The sequence below is a fragment of the Parus major genome, chromosome 2 (assembly GCF_001522545.3).
Source record: "Parus major isolate Abel chromosome 2, Parus_major1.1, whole genome shotgun sequence".
Taxonomy (NCBI): domain Eukaryota; kingdom Metazoa; phylum Chordata; class Aves; order Passeriformes; family Paridae; genus Parus; species Parus major.
In genome coordinates this window covers 86,419,480-86,445,233 of record NC_031769.1, presented here as the reverse complement: position 1 = coordinate 86,445,233, position 25,754 = coordinate 86,419,480, and the positions used below count along the sequence as shown (strand labels likewise).

At 35.5% G+C, this 25,754-nt stretch overlaps 1 protein-coding gene across 4 annotated transcripts in view; it reads left to right on the top strand.

Annotated features, from left to right (window-relative positions):
* Positions 1-25,754, top strand: part of PTPN3 (protein tyrosine phosphatase non-receptor type 3) — a 125,013-nt gene that overhangs the window by 39,693 nt on the left and 59,566 nt on the right. For 2 of the 4 annotated variants that reach the window (XR_004496027.1, XM_015619328.3), the window contains exons 3-10: positions 1,116-1,223; positions 1,367-1,424; positions 2,494-2,572; positions 3,938-3,982; positions 4,902-4,954; positions 13,739-13,859; positions 17,578-17,665; positions 22,424-22,512. Coding sequence is in view for 3 of the 4 variants with exons in the window: in XM_015619328.3 (XP_015474814.1) it covers positions 1,116-1,223; positions 1,367-1,424; positions 2,494-2,572; positions 3,938-3,982; positions 4,902-4,954; positions 13,739-13,859; positions 17,578-17,665; positions 22,424-22,512 (641 nt within the window). In the remaining variant the exon portion in view is untranslated. Of the gene's footprint in view, positions 1-1,115; positions 1,224-1,366; positions 1,425-2,493; positions 2,573-3,937; positions 3,983-4,901; positions 4,955-13,738; positions 13,860-17,577; positions 17,666-22,423; positions 22,513-25,754 lie in introns of those variants that run through there. The other 2 variants (XM_033512171.1, XM_015619329.1) reach the window with 2 other exon arrangements.

Sequence of the window (25,754 nt, the reverse complement as noted above, 5' to 3'; positions counted from 1 at the left end):
GGTCACAGGTTCTACCAGCAAACCTGCTCCAGTGTGGGTTTCTCTCTTCATGGGTCTGCAGGTCCCTGCCAGGAGCCTGTTCCACCACTGGCTTCTCTTTGATTCACAGCTTCCTTTCAAGCATCCACCTGCTCTGGCATGGGATCCTCCACAGGCTGCAGGTGGATCTCTGGCTGTCTTGTGGGACTCTATGGGCTGCAAGGACAGAGCTGCTTCACCGTGGGCTGCAGGGGAATCTCTGCACTGATGCCTCCCTGGTACCAAAAATCTAGCCACACAAACCCCATACAGCAAGCTTTCTACTACTTATTAGCATATTTAGGATTGCAGTCTTTTTGGGGGCTTGTTTTTTTTTTCTTTCCGTGTTCTGTGGGTTTTTTTATAGAATCAGTTCAGTGTTCTTTGACAGAAATTGGTTAATCTGTTGTCATCAACACCATGCCATGGAGATTCTTTTTTGGTTTGGAGGAAATTATCTTAGACTTCTGATCTCTGCTGCCTGCTTGATACTGTGTTGCACCAGTTCTGTGATTGCTGTCAAGGGGGACATCTAGGCAGAAAATGGGATGGCTGGGTGGAAGCATGAGGACACAGAGGGGGAGGTGAGAGTGCAGGCTGAAGTATGGGATCTTATGGCTGGATCACAGGATCCCTCTCTTTTTTTTTTCCCCATCCTTGTGTATACTTTGTCTTTTATTAGCTGATGTGGAAGCACATTGTGCTGCTTTGTGGTGACAGCAGGGGCCACAGCAGCCCCACATGTCTGCAAGCCATCCCTGCAGGCTGCCACTCCAGAGAAGGTCATTGCTCCCTCTGTGGGCAGGGGAAGGGTCACCTGCTTACAATTAATTTGCTGCACCCACATCAGGAGCTGGACTACATGTCTGTTCATATTAGGAAATTTCATATGCCTAAAGTATTTTGGGAAGAAACCCAAACCTTTGTCATAATAAAGTTCATATTGCTGAAAAACTTCAAACTGATGAGTCAGCAGCTATTTTTATTCATGAATTACATTAGAAAAAAAAAAAACAAATCAAATTAATTTCAATTAATTGGGTCTTAAAATGTATAAGTGTTGCAGAGTATCACTTCTAAACTTTTCTTGTTTTCAGAAACAAGACACTGGACAAATTTTGTTGGATATGACCTATAATCAGCTGGGTGTGACAGAGAAGGAATATTTTGGTTTACAGCAAAATGAGAATTCAGTAGATTCACCTGTAAGTATAGTAAATAAAAAATGTGTGTGCATGTATATGTGTGTATAAATATGTACACATGCATGTATACACACATATTCATGCACACACGTGCACATGAATAAACAATATGTATTTGAAAATATTTTTAATCCATCTAATAGTTTTTCATTTCACAGCGATGGCTTGAACCAAGCAAACCTATTAGGAAACAGTTAAAAGGTAAGATTTGTTTTTACTATCTTGATTGTAACTTTGTAGTTCTGTTTTTCTATGTTATGACTAGAACAAATGCATATTGTCCAGATGGTAGATTCTTCTTCAAGTCTTGTGTCTGCAAGTCATTTCAGCAGATCCTTCTACTTCTCCTTACTCCTACTTGGGTGGAAATAAGACCTGGTAGATCATTAACTTTGATGCTATAATAGCAGCTAAACCTGGTTCCTGAGCAGTATTAGACATGCTTAAATGGCCATGAAAGCAGTAGTCATATTGTGGTGCCAGTGAATTCCTCCTGAGAGGGAAGCAAAGGAAAAGGGGTTTTGATTGAGAGAGGCATAGCCAGTTTTGTGTATAGATTCTGGCAATTTCTTGTCACACGTACAATAAGAAACCCCAAATTTATGCATTTTTATTAAAAAACAATTAACCAGAAAAACAATGCCACACACTTCCAGGTGCATTTGTTGTTCTAGTATGTCTTGTTTTGTACAGCTTTGGGTAACACAGAATGCTTACCAAGAAGGACAGGCAAGCTGGCATAACCCTGGCTGGAGAGCAGCTTAGGAGGCCTGAGTGGCACTGGCCCAGTTTGTGCTGTGTAACACTTGAGCTATGTTTTTCAGCACTCTCATTTCTACCTTGTGCTACAGATCATGCATTTTTGTTTCAATTCATACACAAAAGTAGCATGTTGGACTTCTGTAATTTAATGTACTTACATGTAAGATAGAACTGAGCATTATCCCAGCTGAGTCACCCTAAATGTATTTAGTGCTTTTCTCCCTTCTAATACTTAGCAGGCAAAGGAAGCTCAGTAAAGCCTTTATGCAAAGTAGTGTATGCAAAGTACTTTAAATGAAAGCATTACTATAGTTGACAGTATTTTCTTTTCAAAGTTGGTGTTGGAGCATCAGGAGGGACTTCTCATAGTTTCTTTTAGTTTCATGAAAAACATACATGAGATTTCTAAGTGGTTGTTCATGTAATTTTTCTGTAAAAATAGAAATGAAAATATGAGGATCTTTCTGTTTTAAAGTAATGATTGATTTGTTCTTCTAAAATATTGCAGGAGGTTTTCCCTGCACGCTTCATTTTCGTGTAAGGTTTTTTCTACCTGATCCTAACACACTTCAGCAAGAACAAACCAGGTAACTTCTGTTTGCTGTTTGCTTCTGTGAACTAAGAATGTGTCTTGCCTATGACTGCAGCTTGGTAAATTATGCTTCATTACATAGATAACTTTGTATAACTTGGTATTGAATACATTTGGAATGGAGGGCTTGATGCCATGCTCATGATGAATAGTTTCTGAGTAGTTCAGCTTACAGGATACAGCTGGAGTATAAGTTAGTACAAAGATGGTAGGTGTTAAAATACGTTTATTTCCGTCTTGAATTTTTTTGGAGTCTGCATGCCCTGGGTCTGTCTATCTTAGAAGTTTTGTATAAACACTGAGTCAGTTTTGAACATGTGTAGTAGATTTAATGCTGAGGGTGTGGAAGGGTGGGGTTTATTTTTTGGGGGAAAGAACAGATAACAGTTCTTGTTTTCTAGTTTGCCTTTTACTTGTAACATGCAAAGACGTATAATGCTTCAGTTTACTGTAGACTTCTAAAGTTTTGTTTTTTAACATGAGTTTTTGGGGTGGTGGGATGCTTGTATTACAAGAAATTTTCAATTAATTTGTCACAGAATTTTAATTGAATACTTGTTTTGTTCAGTGCCTGTCATTTGGAGTTTAGAATTTGGAGGCACACATTAATCTGGCTGTTAACCTGACATTTCTGTAGCACTTTAATTGTTTATTAATTTTAGTGACTTGGGAATATAAATAGTACAACATGTGAAATTATATTTCTTGTAGAAAATTTAGCTTTTGACCTGTTTTGGTATTTGTTAATCATGTAGTTTGAAGCTGTTCTGCAGTTTAAAACTGAAATTATTCGAAGATCTGCTCTTTCAGGTTCTTCACATGCCCACTCTTCAGTATCACTATAAACTAACATTGTCAAACACGCTAATAAGAGGAAGACTGAACTGCTCTTAGAGAATTGTTTAACACCTTTTTGTCAGCATATGCTGCTAGAGAAATGTCTCAACCTCCATTGAGTCTGTCTCCTAGACAGGATCTCACAGTCAACCTTGATTGAGATTTGAGGTGTTTTGCCTTATTTTTAAAAAAATTTCTTTTTCAAGTTGCATTCAAGATGAGTATTCCAGGGAGAAAAAGAGCCCAGTTCAGTAGTAGTGGTTTGGTTTTTGTAGTGTTAATTGCAACATTAATAGTACTCTGGCCCTGGAGTTGCACTAGAGACTGCCAAAGATCCTTAAAAATGTTGTGAGAGTAAGGGGTTGTATGGTTGCATATTTGTAAATGCCACTAATATTTGTTCATCTGTTTGTATAGTTTGCTGGGAAATCTAATGAAATAAAATGAATATATGTAGCTATTTAAATCATACAATTTAAAAATAAATGCACATTTGTTCATTTTCCAAAAAAATCTTTTCTAGGCATTTATTCTTTCTGCAGTTGAAGACTGATATTGCAGAAGGAAGGTAATAAGAAGAATCTTCAATTTCTCTATAATTCTTTTAAAAATAAATTTAAAAAGCCTTTTGCCTGAGGGTATTGTTGCTGTAAAATTATCCCAATTATCCTATAAATATGCCTTGTGGAACATTGTTTTAAAGGAAAATCACATTGCCAGGAAACGTTACAAATTTTCTCATAGCTCACTTATTAAGAACAGTTTAGAAGTCTGTTGTGAATAAGCTGTAGGTGATGCATGTATCAACAGGCACAACATCAGGCAAAGGGATATTTATGCAAGGCTTGGTGTGCCAGGCATGGAATTCCAAGTCTGGGCACCCACTACCTAGTGCAGTAATCAGGAGTAGCAAGGGGCAGTTCATGCTGTCATTTCTCCTTATTTCAGGATTACCTGTATGGTGGGAATATACCCAGTGGTTTATTTGGCTGTGATTTCTGTGTGTTTGTACATAAAAAAAATAAAATAAAATAAAAAGGAAAGCATTGTCCAAGTATTTGCTGCCAAATGTCAGTTGCCTAAAGGTGTTGGCTTTTTTCTATTATAGAGTCAGTTTTGGCCATAAGATCAGAGCTGTGTTTGTGCTTGGCATTTGGGGAATTTCAGTGTTTGTGTCTAGTTTTAACTACACCATAATGCAGCTATTAAAGTAATATCCAGAGCCCCATAAAAATATCTTTTTCTTTCCTGAATAAGCATCCAGTAAAAATCTGAGTATGTCCTTTTCTGATTAGTTACTTCCATTCACTTAAGGAGCTAATTAATATCCAGTTGTAATATGCTTTAACAATCAAACTTAGTGAGAAAAAAATCAGATATTCTTTGAAGATGAATTAGTCTTTGTATATCAAACTAATTGTGAGACAGTTTCAAGAAGACATGCATACAGCCTATGTTTAAATAAAATTATTTCCCCTCTTTTCCAGGTTGTCATGCCCCATTAATTCTGCTGTGGTCCTGGCATCATATGCAGTACAATGTGAGTAATAAGCAACCATTATTTTGTTAATAAATTTATTTGACCAACTACTTTCTTGGCTGTTTGGCACTGAAAAGTCAGGAGAGATTTCTTTCCTTATCTCTTTGTGCCGAGTATTCAGTATGCAGGTACAGGTTATTAAGGCAGCCTCCAGAGACAGTCTAAATATAAAAAGAATACTTTTTACGCCTGTCAAAAAAAAAGTTGATACAAGAATAATTTTGCTATTTATGTGTGCCTCTGACTGCTGACAAAAAAGTCAGGTTTGCATTGTCAGTGGAAATAAAACTGTGAAATTTACTGTGTGTTACAATAGCTATGGGAATGCATTCCAAGGGAATAAGTGGTCATCTAGAGAACAGATAAGAGGAAGGTAAACTCATGATTAAGAAACTGTAGTGTTCTTACACAATGTTTGTTTCGTGGAATTTGGTTTGTTAGTTATGTAAAACTGGCCCTTTGCAATACATTTAAGGTGACTCTGCATGTAAGAATTTAGATCCCTCTCATCTGCCTTTGACTGGCAAAAAAAAAATTTCAAATGATGATACTAGAAAAACATCTTCTGTAAGAAAACCATACTGGAGTCTGACAATTCCTCACAAGCATCCTCAACAGTCAGTGAAAAACAGCTGGAGGAAGACCTTTCTCATTAAACAAATAAAGAAAAAGAAACAGGTTGAGGGTTTAGTGGAGTTTGCATATTTGTTACAATAGTCAGGGGAAAGAATGTAAGAATAGTTGTGTAATTATTTGGCTGACTCTCATTTCTTTAATGGAAAGGCTAACAAGGCCCACAGAAACAATTGAGGTAATTTTTGTTTGAAATAGGAACCAAGCTAAAATAATTAAAGTGTGGTTTTCAAAGAAGGATGGGATAAGCTTTTAGTATCTGGTGAAATCCTAAGAGTCTATGAAACATTTGCTTTTATGTTTAAGTATGTCATATGTTGCACCCGTTTATAAAATAAAACTAATCAGATTCAAGCTTCAGTAAAAACAGTTGAAATTTTCCATAGTATGTGGCAGTCCCAGTTTTGGAGCTGAAAGAAATGCATCCTGCTCTGGTGTTTCTGAGGCCCAGTAATGGCACTTGAAGGCTGATACCCTCTGCACCACTAGGATTGCTAAATGAACTATTGGTGGTCTTATTGAGCTAAAGCTCAGAAATGAAGAATGCGAAGGTTCTACCACAAAGTGAAATTTATCATGCCAAATCTAGTGTATCACAAATACCAAAGTTGTTCCTGTTTCCCCTTCAGGTTTATGGCTGCTCCCTTTTTAGTGCTTAAGTTAGGATACCACTAATGCAGTAATCTGTACTAAAGGAAAATTATGGAAGGACAATGAAGATTGTCAAAGAGTACTAGTGTGCTTTAATCATTGTCTTTCATGGTGGATTCTGGATTTCCCATCGAGCTACTTACCTGTTTTTTCTAACTCCTGATAATGCTGTTTTTACCAGGTGGTGGGGATTTTTTTTTGTTTGTTTCTTTTTTTTTATTTAATTACAAAAAAAAAGCACAAAAACCCCAAAAGTAGCCTTATTTTGCTATCTGATTTCCTTTCTGTTGCTGTTTTTATGACACTGATATTTATTCTCTGTATTGGTAAGGAATGATTTAATTAATAGAATGACATATTCCTTTAAGGTTGTTTGTATTTGGTTTTTTTTTTTTCCTTTTACCTAGAGGTGATGGCATAAGAAAGACATTTTTGTAATCAAGGGTTTCGGTCTCCTTACTGAGTCATGTTTGCTAGGTCCTGTCTACTGAAATAGTTTTAAGTAGTTTTCTATTAGTGTTTTAATTTCTAGTCATACTTAGTAAGGAGAGCTGAAGTTCTTGGTATGAGGTAGCTGCTTATGAGAAATCCATTGTCTGAGGTTACCATGAATCAGTTCTACCTGAGCTATTTACTGCCACTTCTTGGCGGCTTTCAGGCTGCTCTCTCCTTTTGTAGCTTCTCTTGTATGCAGAAGGGGAAATCCTTGGTGTCTGACAAACCTGTGGGTTGTTTATTTAAAAGGTGTAGCAGTTGTTGCTGATGGGAGGGCTGAATCAGATCTCTTTCATAGGGTATGAAGTCTGGTGTTTGATATTTCTGCTCTTGCTTAACTGAAGTTTTTCCATGTTCTGGTTTAATAGTTTACCTTCAGAGGTTTTGTCTGAGTTTTGCAAGGGAATAATTTTTGGTTGTATCTGCTGTGCTGCTGGGAAGCTGTAATGCCCTTTACACAGGCTTTTGGTTCTGAAATAAAGCTCTGACATGTCCCTCTGCCCTGCTGCAGCACACCTCGCGTTGCCTGGTGGGGCTAAGTTACAGGGGAATGCAAGTGGGTGTGAATACTGTGAATAACATGTGACTGAACCTGATTACGAACATAGTTCAGACACTTGAAGAATAAGTTGTTAGTGTGTTATCAGGAACGTGCTTTGTGACAGAACAGTCAGTAGATTTATTTTTTTTTTTTTTTAAGAAGAACTTAATGTACATTTCAAATAATTTCACCATTGTGAAGCTGAAAGGATACACTCATACTGAAAAATCTTAATGATAAATCGTATTTTTACTAGTGAAAAATGGGAAAGTTGTACCAAATAAGGATACCTATACAGTACAACTATTCATTTTTTTAAATTTCAAATGTCACAAAGCTGATTTAGCACCACTTGTTTTCTATCACTTCATGTTGAAAATTGCTATTTCCAGGCCATTGTTTAAATGCCCAGTTACTGGTATGTAAGAAGTCCCATGGGCTTCATGAGAATATGCTCTTATGTTTATAAATCTATTGGTGACTTGGGACTTGAATCTGAAGTACAGTAATAAAGCCAGCAAAGATGTTATGAATGCTTCTAAGCATTTGTTTGTTCCTGAGCATCAGCTGCTCTTTTCTCCTGTGATACTGCTCCTCTCAGCCCTGCTTTGAGAACCAGGAATCATCACTAGCACACTGCTATATGTCTTTGGGACTTTGTTTAGAAAGGGCTGGTTCCTAGGGATTCAAATGTACTTTAACCTCTTATAAGGGAAGGAAGGCTGATGATGATGAAGAGTCAAGGAAGCTGAACTTAGTGTGAAATTCTCTCAGGAACTGGGAATAAGAGAGGTAGAATTTTGGGAATGCCAGAAGATTGATATCCCAGAGGTATAGGTGGGCTATAAGACTTAGAGAAACATCAACAGCAGCTCCATAGTGAGGCCTGGCTCTTTCTTCTAACTTGCCTTCATTTTTCCCCACTTTATAGAAGTTAGGTTGACCCCTCAGACTTCCTAGTTTAAGGAGACCTCTCTCTTTTCATGGTTAGCATTTGGACATTTTTCTGTGTGTGCTCCCCACCCATGCTTTCTTGAAGTGAAATAGTGTTCAGAAGGACATCTCATGTAAGCTGAGAGATTTGTTTACAGATAGCCAGGTTTCTCCTTCTTTCCAGGGCATCTTTTAACTCTTGTACCTTAGAATCAAAATCAGATTAATAGCGAGAACTTTGAGCTAAATTTCCAGTGTTTGAAATTAGTTACTAGTGTGTTGGGTAGTCTGAGGATTGTGTGCATGTCACATCTGTTCTTATGAAGCTTGCATCAGTGCTGTGCAGTCAAAGGCACCTTTTATCATATCTTACAGTTCAAATGTTATCTGTGTAACAGTGATGAAACTCCCAATACGAGAATCAGCTTGGAGAGTTTAATTGAAAATACATTCCCATTTCCTTCCATGTGGTTCACTGAATTCTAGATTGCTGCTCCTGAGCTTGCTTGCATCTCTGTACAACAGATCTTCTAAGAGTATTCTGATCATTTATATACAGCAACTTTCCAACTCTTTTGGACTGGTTTGCATTAATTACATTTTACAATTGTTCGAGGTACTTCAGGAGGTCATTGCTTCAAGAATTGTTTATGTGATGGTCTTCCATTAAGCCACAAATAATTTTTTGAACTGTAACACTTCTAAACAAGGTGCAATCTCCAGAGTGAGAACCCCAGCTTGGGTTGCTGTGCTGTAGCTAAGGAGCTGACTTTCTGCAGTGCCTCATAGACTTGATGCTATTCTTCTGTATTTTTAAGTTGGATGAACCTATTAAATATTTTTGTGTAGCATAACTAAAAAGGGGGAAAGAAGAGTTTCCCAAGGTCAAGGTCCATGTAAAACAGTATTACACTCATGATAGCAGCCTGGAGTTGCACCAGGAAAGGTTTATGTTCTCTATTAGGAAAAATTTCTTCTCTAAAAGCATAGTCAGGCTTTGGAAGAGGCTGTCCAGGGAAGTGGTGGAGTCATCATCCCAGGAGGTATTTAAAAAATGTGTAGATGTGTCATGGAGGAATATGGTTTAGTGGTGGGCTTGGCGGTGCTGGGTTAAGGGTTGGGCTCAATGATCTTAGATGTCTTGTCCAACCTAAATGACTTTTTGATTCTCAGATGAGTAGTGGTGAATGCTGAGAAATAACATATATGGCAGAGGACCAGATGTATTGGTTTGACAAAGCCTCACAATGTTTTGGGAATACTGATAACCATTCCTTCAATTTTTTTACCCCAATACTTTCTCAAAATGAATACTCTTTGGACTTGGGATTATGCTTCTTTTCTCAATAGTTTTCCTGATTGTGTCTGTATGGTTTCTGAAGTATGTGTTGTATTTGAGATGCAGAAACAGCAACTCAGTATAATTTATAGTTTCTAATTTGTTTCATCATTTTCCTTGTGACTATTTTTTTGTGTTGTTGTTTAACTGTGTCTGGGTTTTGAGCTGCTGATTTTTATTTTTCAGTTCTTTTATTAAAAGGCATTACAATGGCTGGCTCATTTTTCATTCTGGAGTGGTAAATAACTTGGAGACTACCATTGTGCATGCATGGTTTTCTTTTTTTTTTTTTTTTTCCTCTACAAATGTTCCTTTGTTTTTATTAATGCCTAATTTCTCATTCTGTCTTACCACAAAATGGCCAGCTGTTGTAAGTGGTCATAAGCAGCTATTTACAGTCGTGCCTAGGCTGAACATTTTGTCAGGGCTCTTGAGTGTGAAGCATTATTTCCTTTTACAAAACAAGTTAGTTTTAACTCCCATGATAGTTAGTTCTACTTGTCTTGTAGGGACATCACAATTACTTAGGGGCTGAGTGGGTTAGTGTTCATGTTCACATCCTTGTTTGGATACATGTTCCACTTGTTGAAACGCCTTTCCTCCTCTCATCTTTCACTTCTGAGGTTTTGGTCCTTTAAGAATTTCTCTCTGAAAACCATTCTCAACATGGTGTCATTTTGCTCATTTCAGTGTACCTTTTTAGTCTGTCTTTAATAATTGTCTACATTTTCATGTTGGTTCTTTGAATTCTGCAGATTGTTTTCTGCTTCCAGAAACATTTTAATACGTGAATAATTTGTAGTTACTGTTGAGAAACAGTTTGTGCTAGGAAGTTCATCTTCCTTCTGTTCTCGTTTTGTGCCAAGAAGCAATCACTTAGAATTTCTAAAGAGATTAAACTGTCTAGATTAAGTGTATTTTCTTTTTGTACCTCAGTGTTCATATGAAGATAAATTAATCATTAGCCTTTAATACTACATTTCACCCTCATCTCAATAATGTGAGTCATTATTGCTGTCCTGATTTGGAGGCCAGTCATGTGATCCTAACTATGTTTTAATCCTGGACTAGTTTCATACCTGAGGATTTTTACAATTTATATGCAATACTCTTCCTGTGGTTTGTTTATTCTGTTCCCCTGTGAACATGATCTTTATATGTAATTATCCTTTTTTTAAAACAGGCAATTCAATTCACTTTTGTGCTTTATTCATGTGAACTAAAGTATTACAATTGCAAAAAAGTTACAAATTCAGCATGAAACTGCTTGATTCTTTTCTGGTGTACTTCTTAGATCTATAGAAAGTTGATAGTAAACCAGTTTCTAAAGACTAGCTTTTGTAGGAATTCCTTTGGGTCAGTTTGTCCATATGAACTATAACTGATCTCTCATCATGGTTAGCCAATGAGCCATTTTTACATTTCCCTTCTTGTATCTGAAGTTACTTGATATGCCCATGTGCAGAAATAGATTCTGGTGCTATTACTTTGCATGCATTTTTTTTTTAATTATTATTTGCAAACCAAGTCTGTAGAACTGGTGAACAATGTCATCTGCATCTTGAGGGATATCTGAACAAATCACTTGAAAAAAGCATGAAAAAAATACGGCTTATATAGCCTTCAATAAGGCAGAGACAGATCCTATGCTCTGTAAACATATATCTCAAGACTTGTGTTTCAAGCAGTTATGGCTCTTATTTTATTGAAAGTTTGTAGAACTAGTTTTCTGGCATGTTAACATGGCTACTTGGCTATTGAACTGTTCTTTTACTAGAAATTAAAAAATAAAGATCCTTTTTTTGTTGAATATGGCCTTCTAAATGAATGGTCCATCACATTCCTTTTTTAAAGCGTTTCATATTAGATGTATAACTCTAAAATACAACATTCTGATATTCAAATATCAGGGATTTCATTGATTTTTGACTTGTCCTTGGTTCCACTTTCCCTCATTTTGCTCTATACTGTTTGGCAGTTATAATAAATTGAAGAGCAACAGTAGTCTAGAATGGAGAAAGTTTCTGCTCTGATCATGAGTCAGCAGATACTAACTCAATGAAGAGAAAGTTAGAGTATAAAAATAATAATATTTTAAGCTGTGTCAGGAGGAACTCAGATTAGAAATATGTCTTTAATATTTCCTGCCCTTCTGCTCTCTTCTGGAGAAATCCAGTGAAGAGAGAGAAGCATCATAGGTTATTATTCTTGCCAATGTCTCGATATGTCCTAACTATTTTTCCTACTTGGATAATTAAATCTTACACAAGATCATTAGTCTTGCAAGATGTTTCTCTTCTACTGTAAGAGCTGGCTAGGGAATTGGAGAAGCTAAATTGCTCCCCTTGTTGGCATGGCCTCAGGTAGCTAGTAGCAAGAGGGAAAAAAACCAGAATAGCCTATTTAGAAGATTAGAAAAAATACTCTACCTCATAAGGTATGAAGGAATAACAGTTGTCCCCTTTAAAATAGGTAAAATTATAGTAAAAATATCTTTTCCTGCTGAAAAGAAAATTGAAGTAGAAAACTATATTATCTTATTTCTGGCAGTCAGGTCTTTTCCCATTGGCAAGATTGGAATTCAAACTGGCTGCAACAAACCTTAAAGATGTAGATCGTTTCATAGAAAAGATGGGTTGTGTTAATGACTAGTAAAGGAAAGGATTCTCAATCAACTACTGTAATTGTGAAATTGTGAGTTTTATTTTACTCTGTTGTTAGTAAACTACTTAGTTCTGAAAGTTCCTGATTTTCACTTTTATTGTCGTTGCCTTAGACTTAGCACTGGCAGGCTTGGACTTTTGTCAATATATGTGGCTATTCCTAAAAATCATTTCAGTTTCTTACGATACTTCTGCATCTTCTGTCATGGTTGCTTGGGGTTTGTTTGTTTTGGTTTGTTTTTTTCTCATTCTTGTTTTTTTGTTCTTCACATAAATTTTACAGTAATGTTCAAATATGTGTTTTGGCTCTCCTGGTAAATATTTAGTCCTTTGCCTGCTATTTGCTAATTAATTTAAAGTTTAGGCTACCTTTAAAAAGAAAGAACTAAGTGTACAAGAACATATGCATTCAAAGTAAATTAGTTACTCTTTATCATTCCCTTTTTTATTGAAATATTTCTCTTGATGCTGACAATTAGGTGTGCAACTACATTAGCTTTTGACTGCATTTCCCTGGAAATTGTCTTGAATCATTTTACTTCTATTTCCTGGGCCATATAAATCATGGAGTTTGAATATATGTAAGTTGCAATTATTAGTTATCCTGTGCATCACAGAGCTTGCATAATTAATAGGTATAAGTTATTTCTGATGTGCCTCTCATGCCCCTCAACTTGAATCACTTAAATATCTCTTTTGTACTTTTTTTTTTTATTTTCTGGAAAATAGTGATAATATTATTGATAGTATATCCTAAAAGTGTGCTTTTGAACTTTGATTCAATTGAGGATGTTTCAATGTTCAGTTGTTTGCGGCCTATTAATTACCTTCTTTTGTGTTAATTTTCAAATCATACCAATAACTTTTGGGAAACTTTAAGGCTTTATAATCACTATTCCATATTACTTATGAGAAGGAAAGTTAGTACAGGTTTTAGTTATTTACTTATGTAGCAGCTTGGTAATGTTGTGTCAAACTGCAATTATTTCACATGTTCTGTTAAGTAATTTTCAGCTGAATTTCTGGGACAGTGCCCTAGTCGGTAGCAGAACAATTTCCACCTGAATTTGTGAGAAGTGGATGCTTTCTAAGTAACAGATCTTGTTGAAGACTTCTAATATGTTCTAGTCAAGTAAATGTGTCAAATTGATTTCATTTGCCATTTCTTACTGAAGCAATTTGGTGTTTCTGATGTTATAATACTGCTCGTCTGTGTCAGCATGGCACATGACATCTGTCTAGTGCTGTTACAGCTTGTGATGCAAAAGTGAGGCTACATGAATAACTAAATAAAGTACTGAGTCATTCAGTGCCTGAGATTATAGTTATGGTAAGTGTGTTTTGAAAAAATCTTACCTTGCTGAGGTCATACAGTTCCCTATGTTCAACACTTCTGGTCTGTTGGGAAATAATTGGTAATTTCTGCATTTTCCCATATGTGTTTGTGTTCTAATGAGAAGGAATTTTTTCTAAACAAAAATCCAATTAACTATGAAAACTCTGTATATGTATTTCTTGTTTCTTAACAGCGCAACTTGGAGACTATAATGCTTCAGTGCATTGTTCAGGATATCTGTCAAATTACAACTTTATTCCGGAGCAGAACAAGGATTTTCTTACCAAAGTAGAAACACTACATGAGCAACACAGGTAATGTGAAGTTTTAGCTCTCTCTCACCTCTTGAGCTTTTAAAGTAAAAAACAATGTCAAAAGGAAGACTCAAATTCTTAGTAGTTTCATTACAGCAGGCAGTTGTATTCATATAGCTTATGTTAAATTAAATGCTTGGGTTTATCATAGAGGTGCTATATTAATTATATTCAGGGTATGATGTTAAGGTCTTGAAACATTCAAATAAATTTCTAGTTATAAACTCAAGTAGCTTAGTTAGCCTTAAACATTGTTAAAAGCAACAATTTAGAGCACTATACTAGATGTTTGAGGGGTTTGCTGCATGAAGGATATTTGATAATTTTTCAAATTCTATTGATTTTTTTTGTCTAAATATGTGGAAAAATACTCCAAGAAATGCCATAACCACAAAACACTTCAATTAACTTTGTGGTTTCGCTCCCCTCTCCAGAGTGTAATACAAAGACTGTAACAGATTATTCCAGTCATTGCACTGCTAATTATTTTTCCTGACCCTGCTGATTTGTCTCCTGTAAGACTGCAGCTTTGGAATTAGTGGTGTTGATCAGACACTTGCAAGCTGAATGCAAATATATCAATCTAAGAAATTGTCTGTAAGCAAATGAAATCCAAATCTCTGTGTACTTGTTTTCTCTGTCTGTGTCTTAACTGCAGCAGAACTAATTTCCCACTCTCTTAGTTTCTGTGATTTATACCCTGAAATATTTCCATTTTCATCTCTTCCTAATGTCCCTCAGCTATTTTTTCTCATCTTTCAATGCTCTTACTTTTCCCTCTAATTTCTTTACTGCTAGTGGGTGTAGCAAGTAGCTCTGAATTTCACATGTGCTCCCTAGCCATCCAGAAGAGGCATTGTCATTTATGGGGCAAAAGAAGATAACCATTGAACTCTTAACTCCAGCTGTTCTTTCTGTTGTTGTTACTAGTCTGGAATGCTTTCCAAACAGTTCATGATGGGGCACACAATAGTGGATGCCTCTATTCCTTCTATATTAATTTACTGTTTCCAGTAGGTTCAGTAGTTTTTTGAGGGAGACTTTTTGATAGGAATGAATAAATCTTCTTGTCTTTGGGAAGCAGTCATCTTGGAGGCCACTGAGGGAGGTTTCTGAAGAGTCTCGGAGTGTCTGGGTTGATTTCATCTCTTTAGTGCTGTGGTAACAAGAGATATAAAACTGGTTATGTTCTGCAGAGAAGATTGGAAGTTAGCATTGGTCCAGACTAAAGTGTGGTGGGGTCTGTTGGAAAGACTCCTTTCTTCTCTTAGTCCTTTCAGTGATATCAGTGCTTTCATTGAGTGTCTTTGGTGGGGTGAGGCCTTGATGGTTGAAAAGTTTAACTTCTGTATTGGAATTAACAGATGTTAGTAATTGAAGATCTGAATAAAAATACCGAGTAGATCAGACTGGAAAAATGCTTCTTTATTGTTTCAATGCCTATTTTGAAACTTAGCTCCTAAGGCAAATTTACTTCAGAGTGCAAGGAGAGGCAGACAAATTATTGTTTATCCTGGCAGTATTTCTTGTGTACTCCTTGGGCATTCGTAGAGAACACTTATGTCTTGGACATGGATTTCACTAGATCAGTGCTAAGAACATACTTGACAAGAATGGTTCTGGTGTTCACCAGAGCTGCTGGGAAGGAAAGATGGAAAGGAAGAATTTGCTTTTTTACCTTTTGAGATAATGTTGTTGATTTGGAATGAGATTTCTGCTAATCTGGAATAAAAATATTGCTGTAAACCATATAGGTTATTTAAATTTGGTATTCTTAGATTAGAGGGTTGCAAAGTCAACCCTATAAATATCTGTCCTTTTTTCATTCTTTGGTATCTATCCTTTGAGAAACTTCACAAGGGAAAAGGAAAAGGCTGGAATTGCTGAAATACAGACTTGAGAAGTCATGTGTTATGTGTTGTGACTCAGTGCAAGGTTTTTGTTACCTAGATTTTGTGCTGCTTTGCAAAATCTGAGGAAGTATTTCCTGTTCAAGTCTGTGTCAACTGTTCAGCGAATAGTATGTACTTGTTAAGAAAGCATTTATTGTCATATTGACCTGTTGTAGCTTCAGAAATTTTTCGTCTGTGTTCATCCCTAAATCCGTAGGGGGATTTTCCTGTAGATAGTTAGTTCCAACATGGTTTTCCTGCTGTTTTGCTTAGTTACATAAGCAGCCTGAGATCTTAGGATGCAGCTATTGTCCAAATTGGTAAGGTTTTCATGGTGCTTGCTAGATCCAGCCAACAGTTTAAAGAGAAGGATGTATTTGAAACTAAATAGTGTGTTTATATTCCAGATGAGGTTTGTTAGTCCTTGGGTATCAACAACTATAAAAAATGGAACACCAAGACCAGTTTCCTCTTGCCTGTTTATCTCACTGAATAATTACCATCTGCTTAGGGACCTGAAGGTTTCATTTCACCTCTAATTAAGTAGGAGGGTGTAACAACAATGAGTAAAATACCTAAGTCTGTGCTGAGATACTTGTGGGCCCTTCAAGACACGAGGCATGACTGGTCTGGTGTAGATGGAGTATACAAATTGAGAATTAAAATTTGCAGGCATGTTTTGTTAGTGTGCCATAGACTTTCTGGACAAAGTACTTGATGAAATTATTTAAAATTTCATCAAGTATTTTAGAGTAATGTACTCTTGCAAACATATTCAGGGTATCCTTTGATGTAACAAAATGGCCATTTCACATTGGTTTGCTTCTGTAATTTTCTGAAAGAGATAAGGTCTACTAAAGTTTTTCAGAATCAAGGTGACAATAGTCAGTGTACATGTAGATCAGAGAAACCAGTTTAGCTCAGGATTGTGACAAACAGCAATTTTTTCATCTTTGTTCTCTTTTTTCTTGATATTATGGCATCCTCAAACCACATTGGCCTTGGCTTTCCAGTTCAAGGTAGATTTCAGTTTTCTGCAGCATGTTGTAATACTTCATAGTGAGGCTATTTCAGGGCATTGTATTTTGATGGCTTTGCATTTAAAAGGAGGGATATTAATTGGAAGTAATAGATGCTGGACTTCTTAATGTAAGTCAATGTTATGTCAGTTTTTTGCAGGTTGTACCTAAATTGCATTTGATTAATGTAATTTTATGCATGTTGTTTTGGAAGCTCACTTAGCAAACCTAGGTGTTTATACCTGTACTTACAGAAGCTTTCTTCAAGACAAGAAGGTCAAAGGCTTGTATGTCTCAGCTGCAGGAGAAAAAAATATTTTAGGGCTTACAGATTTTAGGTAAACTTGGATGGCTTTTCTTTGGTGCATTTCCTAATTCTAACTTTTAACCTGTTCTCTCCCCGTTATTAGTACATTTGTGCTTCTTTCTTCTAAATTACTTTTTTCTGAGGGACTATGAAATATGCAATATTTACAGATACAGCTTCTTACTAAAAAGTAAGATTTTACAAGGAAATTGTATCCTCATCCCTTTGAACATAACAAATAGCAAAGATTTTTCTAAAAACAGCTGGTCCAGAATGGCTAAGGTAATAAATTCATGTAGAATTCACTCAGTTTTTTGAGAGTACTTCAGCAGGGCCTTCACCAGTAAAGAAATCATAGCACTACTTAATGGGAGGTTGTTTCTCAGGTGCTGGTCTTTGGCATTCTTCTGGTTTTATGCATTTAGAATGAATATGATATAATACCTTTTATTTTTTTACTTGTCTGTGGTTCATATATATTATTTTTTCCTTTCTTTTAGTGGCCTCAAGCAATCTGAAGCAGAGTCCTGCTATATAAATATAGCAAGAACACTTGAATTCTATGGAGTGGAATTGCACAGTGGTAGAGTATGTTTACATTGCAATTTTTTCCTTAGAAAGTAAATTTATATGTTTGGGTTTTTTTACATTAATTCATAGCAGTAAAAAAAAAAAAAAGTAACATTTCAGTGTTGACTGTATCATGTGTCATTTTTAATTGGAGCTGGATAATTTTTCAATAATTTTTGTGTGACATAAGTGCTGGAATTTCAACCAAATAAGCTAGAGCCCCTCAAAAGTGTAACAAAGTATTTTTGAGATAAACTAATTACTGCAATATATTTTATTTAATAATTTTACAAAGGTTTCTGTGTGTTTTAGCATGAAAGAAAACAAATGCTCTGTTTAGTGCTATTAGTTGGCAGGTGTTTTAAGAGTTTAATTTCTCTAAATTTCTAGCACTAATTTCTTGAGTGTTAAGAATATAGAGATTTTTCTTCTTGTTTCAATTCCTGTGTTCCCTGTTTCCAGGCTAAATCTAAGAATTGTTTAACAGCTTGAGAGATGACCACTGAAAATATATCTGAAATCTTTTAGATACAGGGTGTGCATTGATAAGAAACATGTCCTAATATTTCACTGTCTGCTGCTATTTAATTTTTTGACCACACTATTCATCTGAAGTGAAACCCCAACATGTTTTTTTATTTGCATCATAGCGTATATGTTAATGATTGTGCTTCTATGCTATAGTTAATTGTTTTGGTATAAGGCTTGTAGTGTAAAAACTAAAGGAAGTGTACTACAGATAATTGATTTCCTAGGTGAAGATGACTTCTAGTTTTCTTAACATTTTTCTGAGTTTTGTTAACAATCCTGACACTGAGAGTTATAATGAAAAATTCATAAATTTCTTTAATGATGAGGAAGGAATAGAACAAGTAATTTGCTTTCTTCAGCATATTTTCTTCCTGTTTTTCTTTATGCTGCTACAAATAAGTGAGTGTTACATTGGATTTCTAGGAATTCCTAAAATACTTCTTTATGAAGCTACCGTAATTACATTCATATTCATAAAACACAGTGCTCAAAAGGTAGATACTTTGTTTTTAAGAATGGAGAAAAGTAGAAAGGAAAGGAAATTATTAAATCTGACTTTGTTTTGTCTGTCCATTGAGTCATCTGTCACCTTTCTACTTTATTGAAGAAGCTCTTAGTGTTACACTTGAGATCACTATTTGCACTTAACTTGATTGCATATTTGCCTTTTAACTGCTACTATAGCCTAGTATTTTGATAAGCCAACTTGAGTGCTAAGACTTCCACTATGTGACCAGTCTCTTAATATTAATGTTTCTGAAAGCTCTTCTAATTTCCATTATTCTTCCTGAGCTGCAGGCCACTGAACTGCATGCAGGATGTCAGTAGTGGTCATACCATGCCAAGTAGTGAAGATAGACTGGTTTCAGACGTTTTCAGCTAAATGAAATTTTACTGCAGATCATTTTGCTCCTGTTTCAATTCAAAAGAATAGTTTTGTTGCAATTCATTTTTTTTAAGGAAGAAATATTTGAAGTTATCTGTTTTTTCTAGCGGTTGAACTAGACATCTAGACATTTAGAAGCTGCTAGGAAGGAAATAGAAAGCAAACCAGATAATATCATGCCACCTTTCAAATTGAGTTGTGATATCATTTGGATGTTAAGCTTCATTCTTCCTATCACTTCCTTATCTCAGAGTAGGTAATGGAAAAAGAAAAGTACAGAGAAGGATAACAATCATGAATGTTTTAAGGAGAAGCCTTCTGTAGCATGTGAACAGCATGGAGAATGTGAATAGGCAACAATTTATTTTTTTTTTTCAATTTTTTTCCTTTGGTAATAAAAGATTTAGGAATCTTCAATCTACCCAAAAAGAGACAGGTTTAAGTAAAGGAACTTTTTCCATAAGGCTGCAGTTGAACTGTAAACATCACTTCTGGTTTAATGGATGCCCAAAGTGAAATAGCAATCAGGAGGAGTTAGGTCAGTCACTGGAGTCCATTAAACATAAAAGCTTCTAAACCAGGAAATCCTCCAGTTGTAAATGACCTGAAGCTGAGAAGGGAAGTTGTTAGTAGGTGTGTAGTTGGTTGTCTCTGTGGTTTTGTACTTCCAAAACATCAGTTGCAAATCACTGTTTGGATTGAATGCCATGAGACAAACCTCTCAGCCAACATGAGATTGGTCTTTGCTCCCATTGGCCTGTAAGAAGTTTGCAGTGAAGGTTTATAAGCTGCTTCTTCACAGAGGTTTCTATGTCCTGTCCCTGCTTTGGCATGGATGTGTTCACAGTGCCTCCTGATACCCTCCCCCACTCAGTACGGCTTTTAAATCATCCTTCCAGTTGTGTCACATCCCCGTGCCTTGACCAGATTTAGCAGCGGCTAATTAAACTGTGTCTGTGAAAGGCTTTATCTCTGTGGATTCTTATGATCTTGTTCCTCTGATGATTGTGTGTGGCAGAACCAGGTAATACCTGGCTTTTACACTATGGGCCTAAAGAAGCTGGTGCTCCTGTACTGGTGGTTGAGAGTGGGATACTTTTGGATAATGTTTCTTGAAGAGCAGATGAATATATAGCTTCCTTTATTTTTTTGTTTTATGATACAAAGTTAAATATTTAACATAAGTGTGAGCTTTCTTTTTAGCAACTTAGTAGACATGCAGCTCTAATCTGAGCTCAGTTTTCAACTCTGCAGACACTTTTGATTTTTTTTCTGATGAAAAATCTGAACTGCTAAAATATTAAAAAATGCAATAGTGTTAGGAGACTCAAGAGAGTGAATTCAGTATCTTAAAACTATATTGATATTTCTTGAATTCCTAATCTCCATTTCACTCTGGACCTCTATCCCATCTGCTCAATAATTAATCTGCTGTTCACTCATCTTTCATTTTTACTCAGAGAGTCGAAGATAGGAAATTTGTCGAATCAATATTATTTCCATATCTACAAAATTCAAGATGGTAATTGTAAATTAAATCAAATATGAATCAGTACTTAACTAGCTAGATGCCTGACATGATAATTTTTTATCTTCACAACTTCTGTATTATCTTCTTCATGTTACCTGTTGTTTTTTTTATAAATATATGCATGTTATTTCTTTGTTGTGTAATTTAACAGCATGTTTTGAAAGGGAAATAACTGTACCTCATTATACCTCTCTTTATGCTATTCCAGCATCTTGATTTTGTGTTTTTTAGGCTAAACACAAGAGAATTCATAATAACAAATAACATGGCAGATTAGTGGTTTGGGTTGGTGCAGAGGAGGCTGAGGAATGAACTTTGTTCTGAAAAAGTTTCTGGAGAAAACAGAGTAGTTCAGCCAAATAAATCCATATCAAATATTTTAGGTAATCCTTTATTTCTGCTTAATCATGTAGATTTTCAGCTTTTACTTTGAAAGCTGTTTTTTTTCTTCACAATATTGATTTTTAAAAGCAGGAATCAGGAGTAAGGTCCAAGTAGGAATAATACAATTTTCTACCCTGCTTTAGTTGGCCATATTATGGCAGAAACAGCAAACTATAGCCAGTTAATCTCCTGGATACCTCAGTGTTCTTTCCAAGTATTAAAATACAGGGATGTCAGTTTTGGATTCCTGTATTATGCTTTGCAAATTAGGTTGGACTTCATTCATGTGCATGTATCACACTTCTATTCAACTATTTTTAAAGGATTTATTGAAGACTTCCCACAGTATTGTCAGAGCACATGCTACCTATATTTTCCTGTACTTTACTAATATAAAGAAATTGGGATTGGACATGGAGCAAAGCCATGTATTATTTGAGCCCAGAGTACCATCTAGAGGAGCAACTGTGCTACTGAAGGCTTGAACAGGATCTGTTACCATTGGCTGTCCTTTAAAAACAGTCTGAAACTGCTTTTGAGTCAAACCTGATATTTTAAACAATGGATTTTAGTTACATGTGGATTTATGTATGCATTTAGCTCTATTTAGAAATCTGTGTAATAACACATTAGTGTGTATTGTTCATAAGAAGTGGGAAGCCAAGATTTGTAACTTCTTTAGCATCAGTCTAGGTTTAGGCTCAAAATGACCATCCAGCATCCTCCTCTCTGCTTTTTTGGTTTTTGGGTTTTTTTTTTTTTGTTTTTTTGTTGTTTTTTTTTTTACTTCAAATGTTTGCTTATATGGAAGAATGTGTTTTCTTTTGAGTATCTCAATACCTAGAAAGGATTGTAAATTTATGATTTTTTTTTTTTCCAGTTGCATGTGTTAAGCTAATGCACAGCTTTTTGCTTAGTTCATAATGGATTTCATTTAGTTCATGAAATATTCATGTGTATTTCTCCAACATATTCTCATATGCAAAATTGTAGTCACTTCCTGTGCAGTCTTTCTTGGTAAGACCTTTTAGGAAAAAGTAAGGAATTATTTCCTCTCTCTTTTTAAACGGCATATAATCAGGCAATTTTTGCTCAGTTCCCAAAATTCTGCGACATTTACCTGACTAAACTTGGACAGTACTTCAATTTCTTTCCTGAAATTAATAAGGCTAGACTTACAGATTACCCTTGATACAAACCACAGAACAGCCAGAGTAGTAGGATGAACATTACAACTTGTTTTAATGAATGAATAATATTTAAAATGTGTAATAGATCACATCAAAGGAAAGAGATGGGCAGAAATCAACACTCGAAACTGTCATTGATTTTTTTCCTTAAGTGTAGCAATTTAGGTATAGAAAGCTTGAAAATAAATTTATTAATAGATAAATGTAAATTAAACAAACTGCATCTGTGTTCTTACTGTATTTTTCTTTTGTAGGATCTCCATAATCTAGATCTTATGATTGGGATTGCATCCAGTGGCATTGCTGTATATAGAAAACTCATCTGTACAAGCTTCTATCCCTGGTAAATTCCTTTTTTGTAAAGAAATACGTCCAGTTTTTTCAATCTTACTTCCATGTGCTTTCACATTTATTCCAAAGAAGTCTACAATACATGTATTTGTTCTTTATGGAGTATTGTGGTATTTTCTTGTGCTTAGATAAACATGAAATCTTGCCTAGGCTTTTAAATCTTTAAGACTTTTGAAGTCCTTGCACTGTCTGAAGTATTGATCAAATTAATATACATACAGGTATGAGTACATGATTAGGAGGACCCTGTGGTCTTAGAGATTTGCTGCTGTTATTCCCAATAATATGTCTCTTCAAAAACAAACAAAACCAAACAGTATTGCAATTAAAACTCAGCCCTTAATTCAGTCTGATCTTTTAATGTGGCATTCAGCAAGAAGATACTTCTTGGAGTAGGAATGTCAAATGAGTTATTTGGAGATATTCAGACTTCCAGGAAGTAGGATAATATAACTTAGACTTTTTAAAGTCTCATCAAGTAAGGGTATATAACATTAACAAGCAGGTGAGAGACCTTCACATTATTCTCTGATACATAAAACATTAGAATGCATGATTGTGCTGTAGAAAATAACCTCTGCAAAGAAATAATGTGCAAAAGAACTCTAATGTGAATGACAGAGAAGTTACATAAGCTGTATTTTTTTTTTAAGTGCTTTTGGGCTTTATTAGTTAGACTATACTAAAAATTATAACCTGAATTAGAAATTATATGGAGGCCGGGCATTTTCTTAAGGTACTTGGATTAGATCAGAAAGAATTTTTTCAGTCTTTCTTTTTTAAAAGAAGTATGAACGTGTTTTTTTATGCTTGATTAAACTACAGCTTGGTCACCTTATACATGAGTTCTTTCTTGAATTTGCAACAATTTTTCTGGTTAACATTTTCAGTAAGATAGTACAGTGTTCTTAATTATGACAGAAAAATGCATTCCAATGGGTTGTACTTGCTTTTTGGCCCTTAATTATACAAAAAATAAAGGCTCCCTAGCTGTATTCCTTAAATACTACTGTCATTCCTTCCTTTCATTTATGAACCCAACTGAACAGCTATTTCCTATAGGAAAGCAATAAAATCAGTTTCAATTAAGATTCTAGAGGGAAATATACTGCATAGTCTCTGGATTTTTCTTTTTGTTTTCTTTGCTGTGAGTTGCGTTTCAACTCCCTGGGATATACTGCAATCAGCTTGGATAAATATAAATCAATAATAATATTCTCATGCAGCAGCACAGTGAAAACTTGTATTTTTCCATTTCTAATGAACATTGAAGCATGAAAGACTTATTTTCTTCTTTGTGCCTCGAGTGCTGCTTTTTCATACATTGGCCTCTCAGATTCTTTGAACCACTGCAAGTTTTAAAAACTGCCAGCTGGAGGCACATTTTCTGTCTTCTGTCAGTCTTGTTCTGGCAACTTAGTTGACCTAAGTAACATATGAATGGGTAATAGTTGTTCCTGAAAAACATAGAGTAATGGCATTTTAAAATCTGTGACTATATGAAATTTTTAGGGAAGGGAAAGGTAGTTTATAGTACACAGGCAGGAGGAATCTACAACTTCCTGTGCTACTTTTACTCCTGGAGAGCACAGAGGAATAAAACACAGATGCTAAAACATTTTTCACAAGAGTCTATTCTCATTTACAGAAAAAAATTGAGGGAAATTAAATCTACAGGTATTTCAGTTCAAATAATTCCCACTCTAAAATATGAGTTTTAGGCACTAATATTTTCTGCTGACAGCTAACACAATTGTTCCAAGTCTCCTACTCAATCACTCACTCTCTCCTTCCATCTCTCTCTTTCTCTAAAAATTTATTTTCATCTTGAAAGTAAAAGCTCCCTAAACAGGGGCTAACTTATTGACATTTTATTTCTGGCATCTTGCATGAGTTAATCATAATACTTTATGCAGGAATGGTGTCCATTCCCTGATCCCACCAAAACAAATGCTGAAAAGCAAATGCTGAAAGCCACCAGAGTGGAGTTGCTTGGGATGTATTTGTAGAATGAATTCTCACTTTGTTTTAAATCTCAAAGCAGAATATATTTCTGTAATGCCTGAAGTGGTATTTATTTAGGATCTTTATGTAACACCATTTATATCAAGTGCCTTTTCCTATGGACTGTGCAAACCCCCCCATTAACGAGTTAGAACTCAAGGTGGCAGCAAACACCATCAAAGCACTCTTTCCGGAATCTTAAGTAAAATACTCTGCAGTGGATGACAACAATACAACCATGCCATATGGTAGTAGTCAAAGGGGACCAAAAGTTTTCAGGAGCAGAGGCAGTGAGAGAGTTCTGCCTTGGCAAAAAGAGACTTTTCAATCAAAGCAGCCTACGTAAAGAGCTGACTGATCAGTCAGCGGCAATGCAAGTCAAGATAGGTTTAAAAAATAGCTTTGGATTTAATGCAGTATTTTATACACTCTGCAGAATTATTCTCAAGGGTGCTTAACTGTTCTGTGGTAACTTCCAAATTGATTTTGCAAGTAAAATATTAACGGCAAAAATGTACAAACACTATATCAGCAGCAACTAAAGTTAGGTATTAAATGCTATTTTGTGTATGCATTTTCACTGCTCTGAAAATTTCAGAGAAACCGCTTGAGGAATGCATAATACATTGCTAGTTAAAACTTGGAAAAGAAGTATCTTGCATAACAAATTGCTCAGAACCTTTCTTCAGTGGCAAAGTATAAGAATTACAGGTAAAGAAACTTTTTCTTTGCTTTAAGTCACAAGTGCCAGCTGTTAGTACTAAGCTCTAGGACAGGACTGCCAGCTTAATCAAAAAGTAGTGATTCTGTGGCCCATGAATCTATTATGATGCTTGTGAATGATAGGAAGATGGGACCCAAAACATCTATCGTTCTTAATATGATACAACTAGTGAGTGCTTTTTAGGTAAACCCTGCATTTTATTTTGTGAATGTTGCATAGTCACTGGACAAATTATTGATGAGAGAGAAGGGCTGCTGAGCTACCAGTTATAGTAACAGTAACTGCATTCCATTAATATACTTTTTGGGTATGACATCTTCAAGAACTTATTAAGTGCTTTGGCACCTTAATCTCTTGGATTTTTTCCTAGATTTTTCTAGATGTGAACATTCAATCAGTTTGTGGGCATAACATTGCAAATGATCTTTAGTTATTCTTAAATAAAAATGTCAGAGTAGCAAGTGTTCTTCATGCCTGAACTGAATAGGTTTAGTTGTACTTGAAGA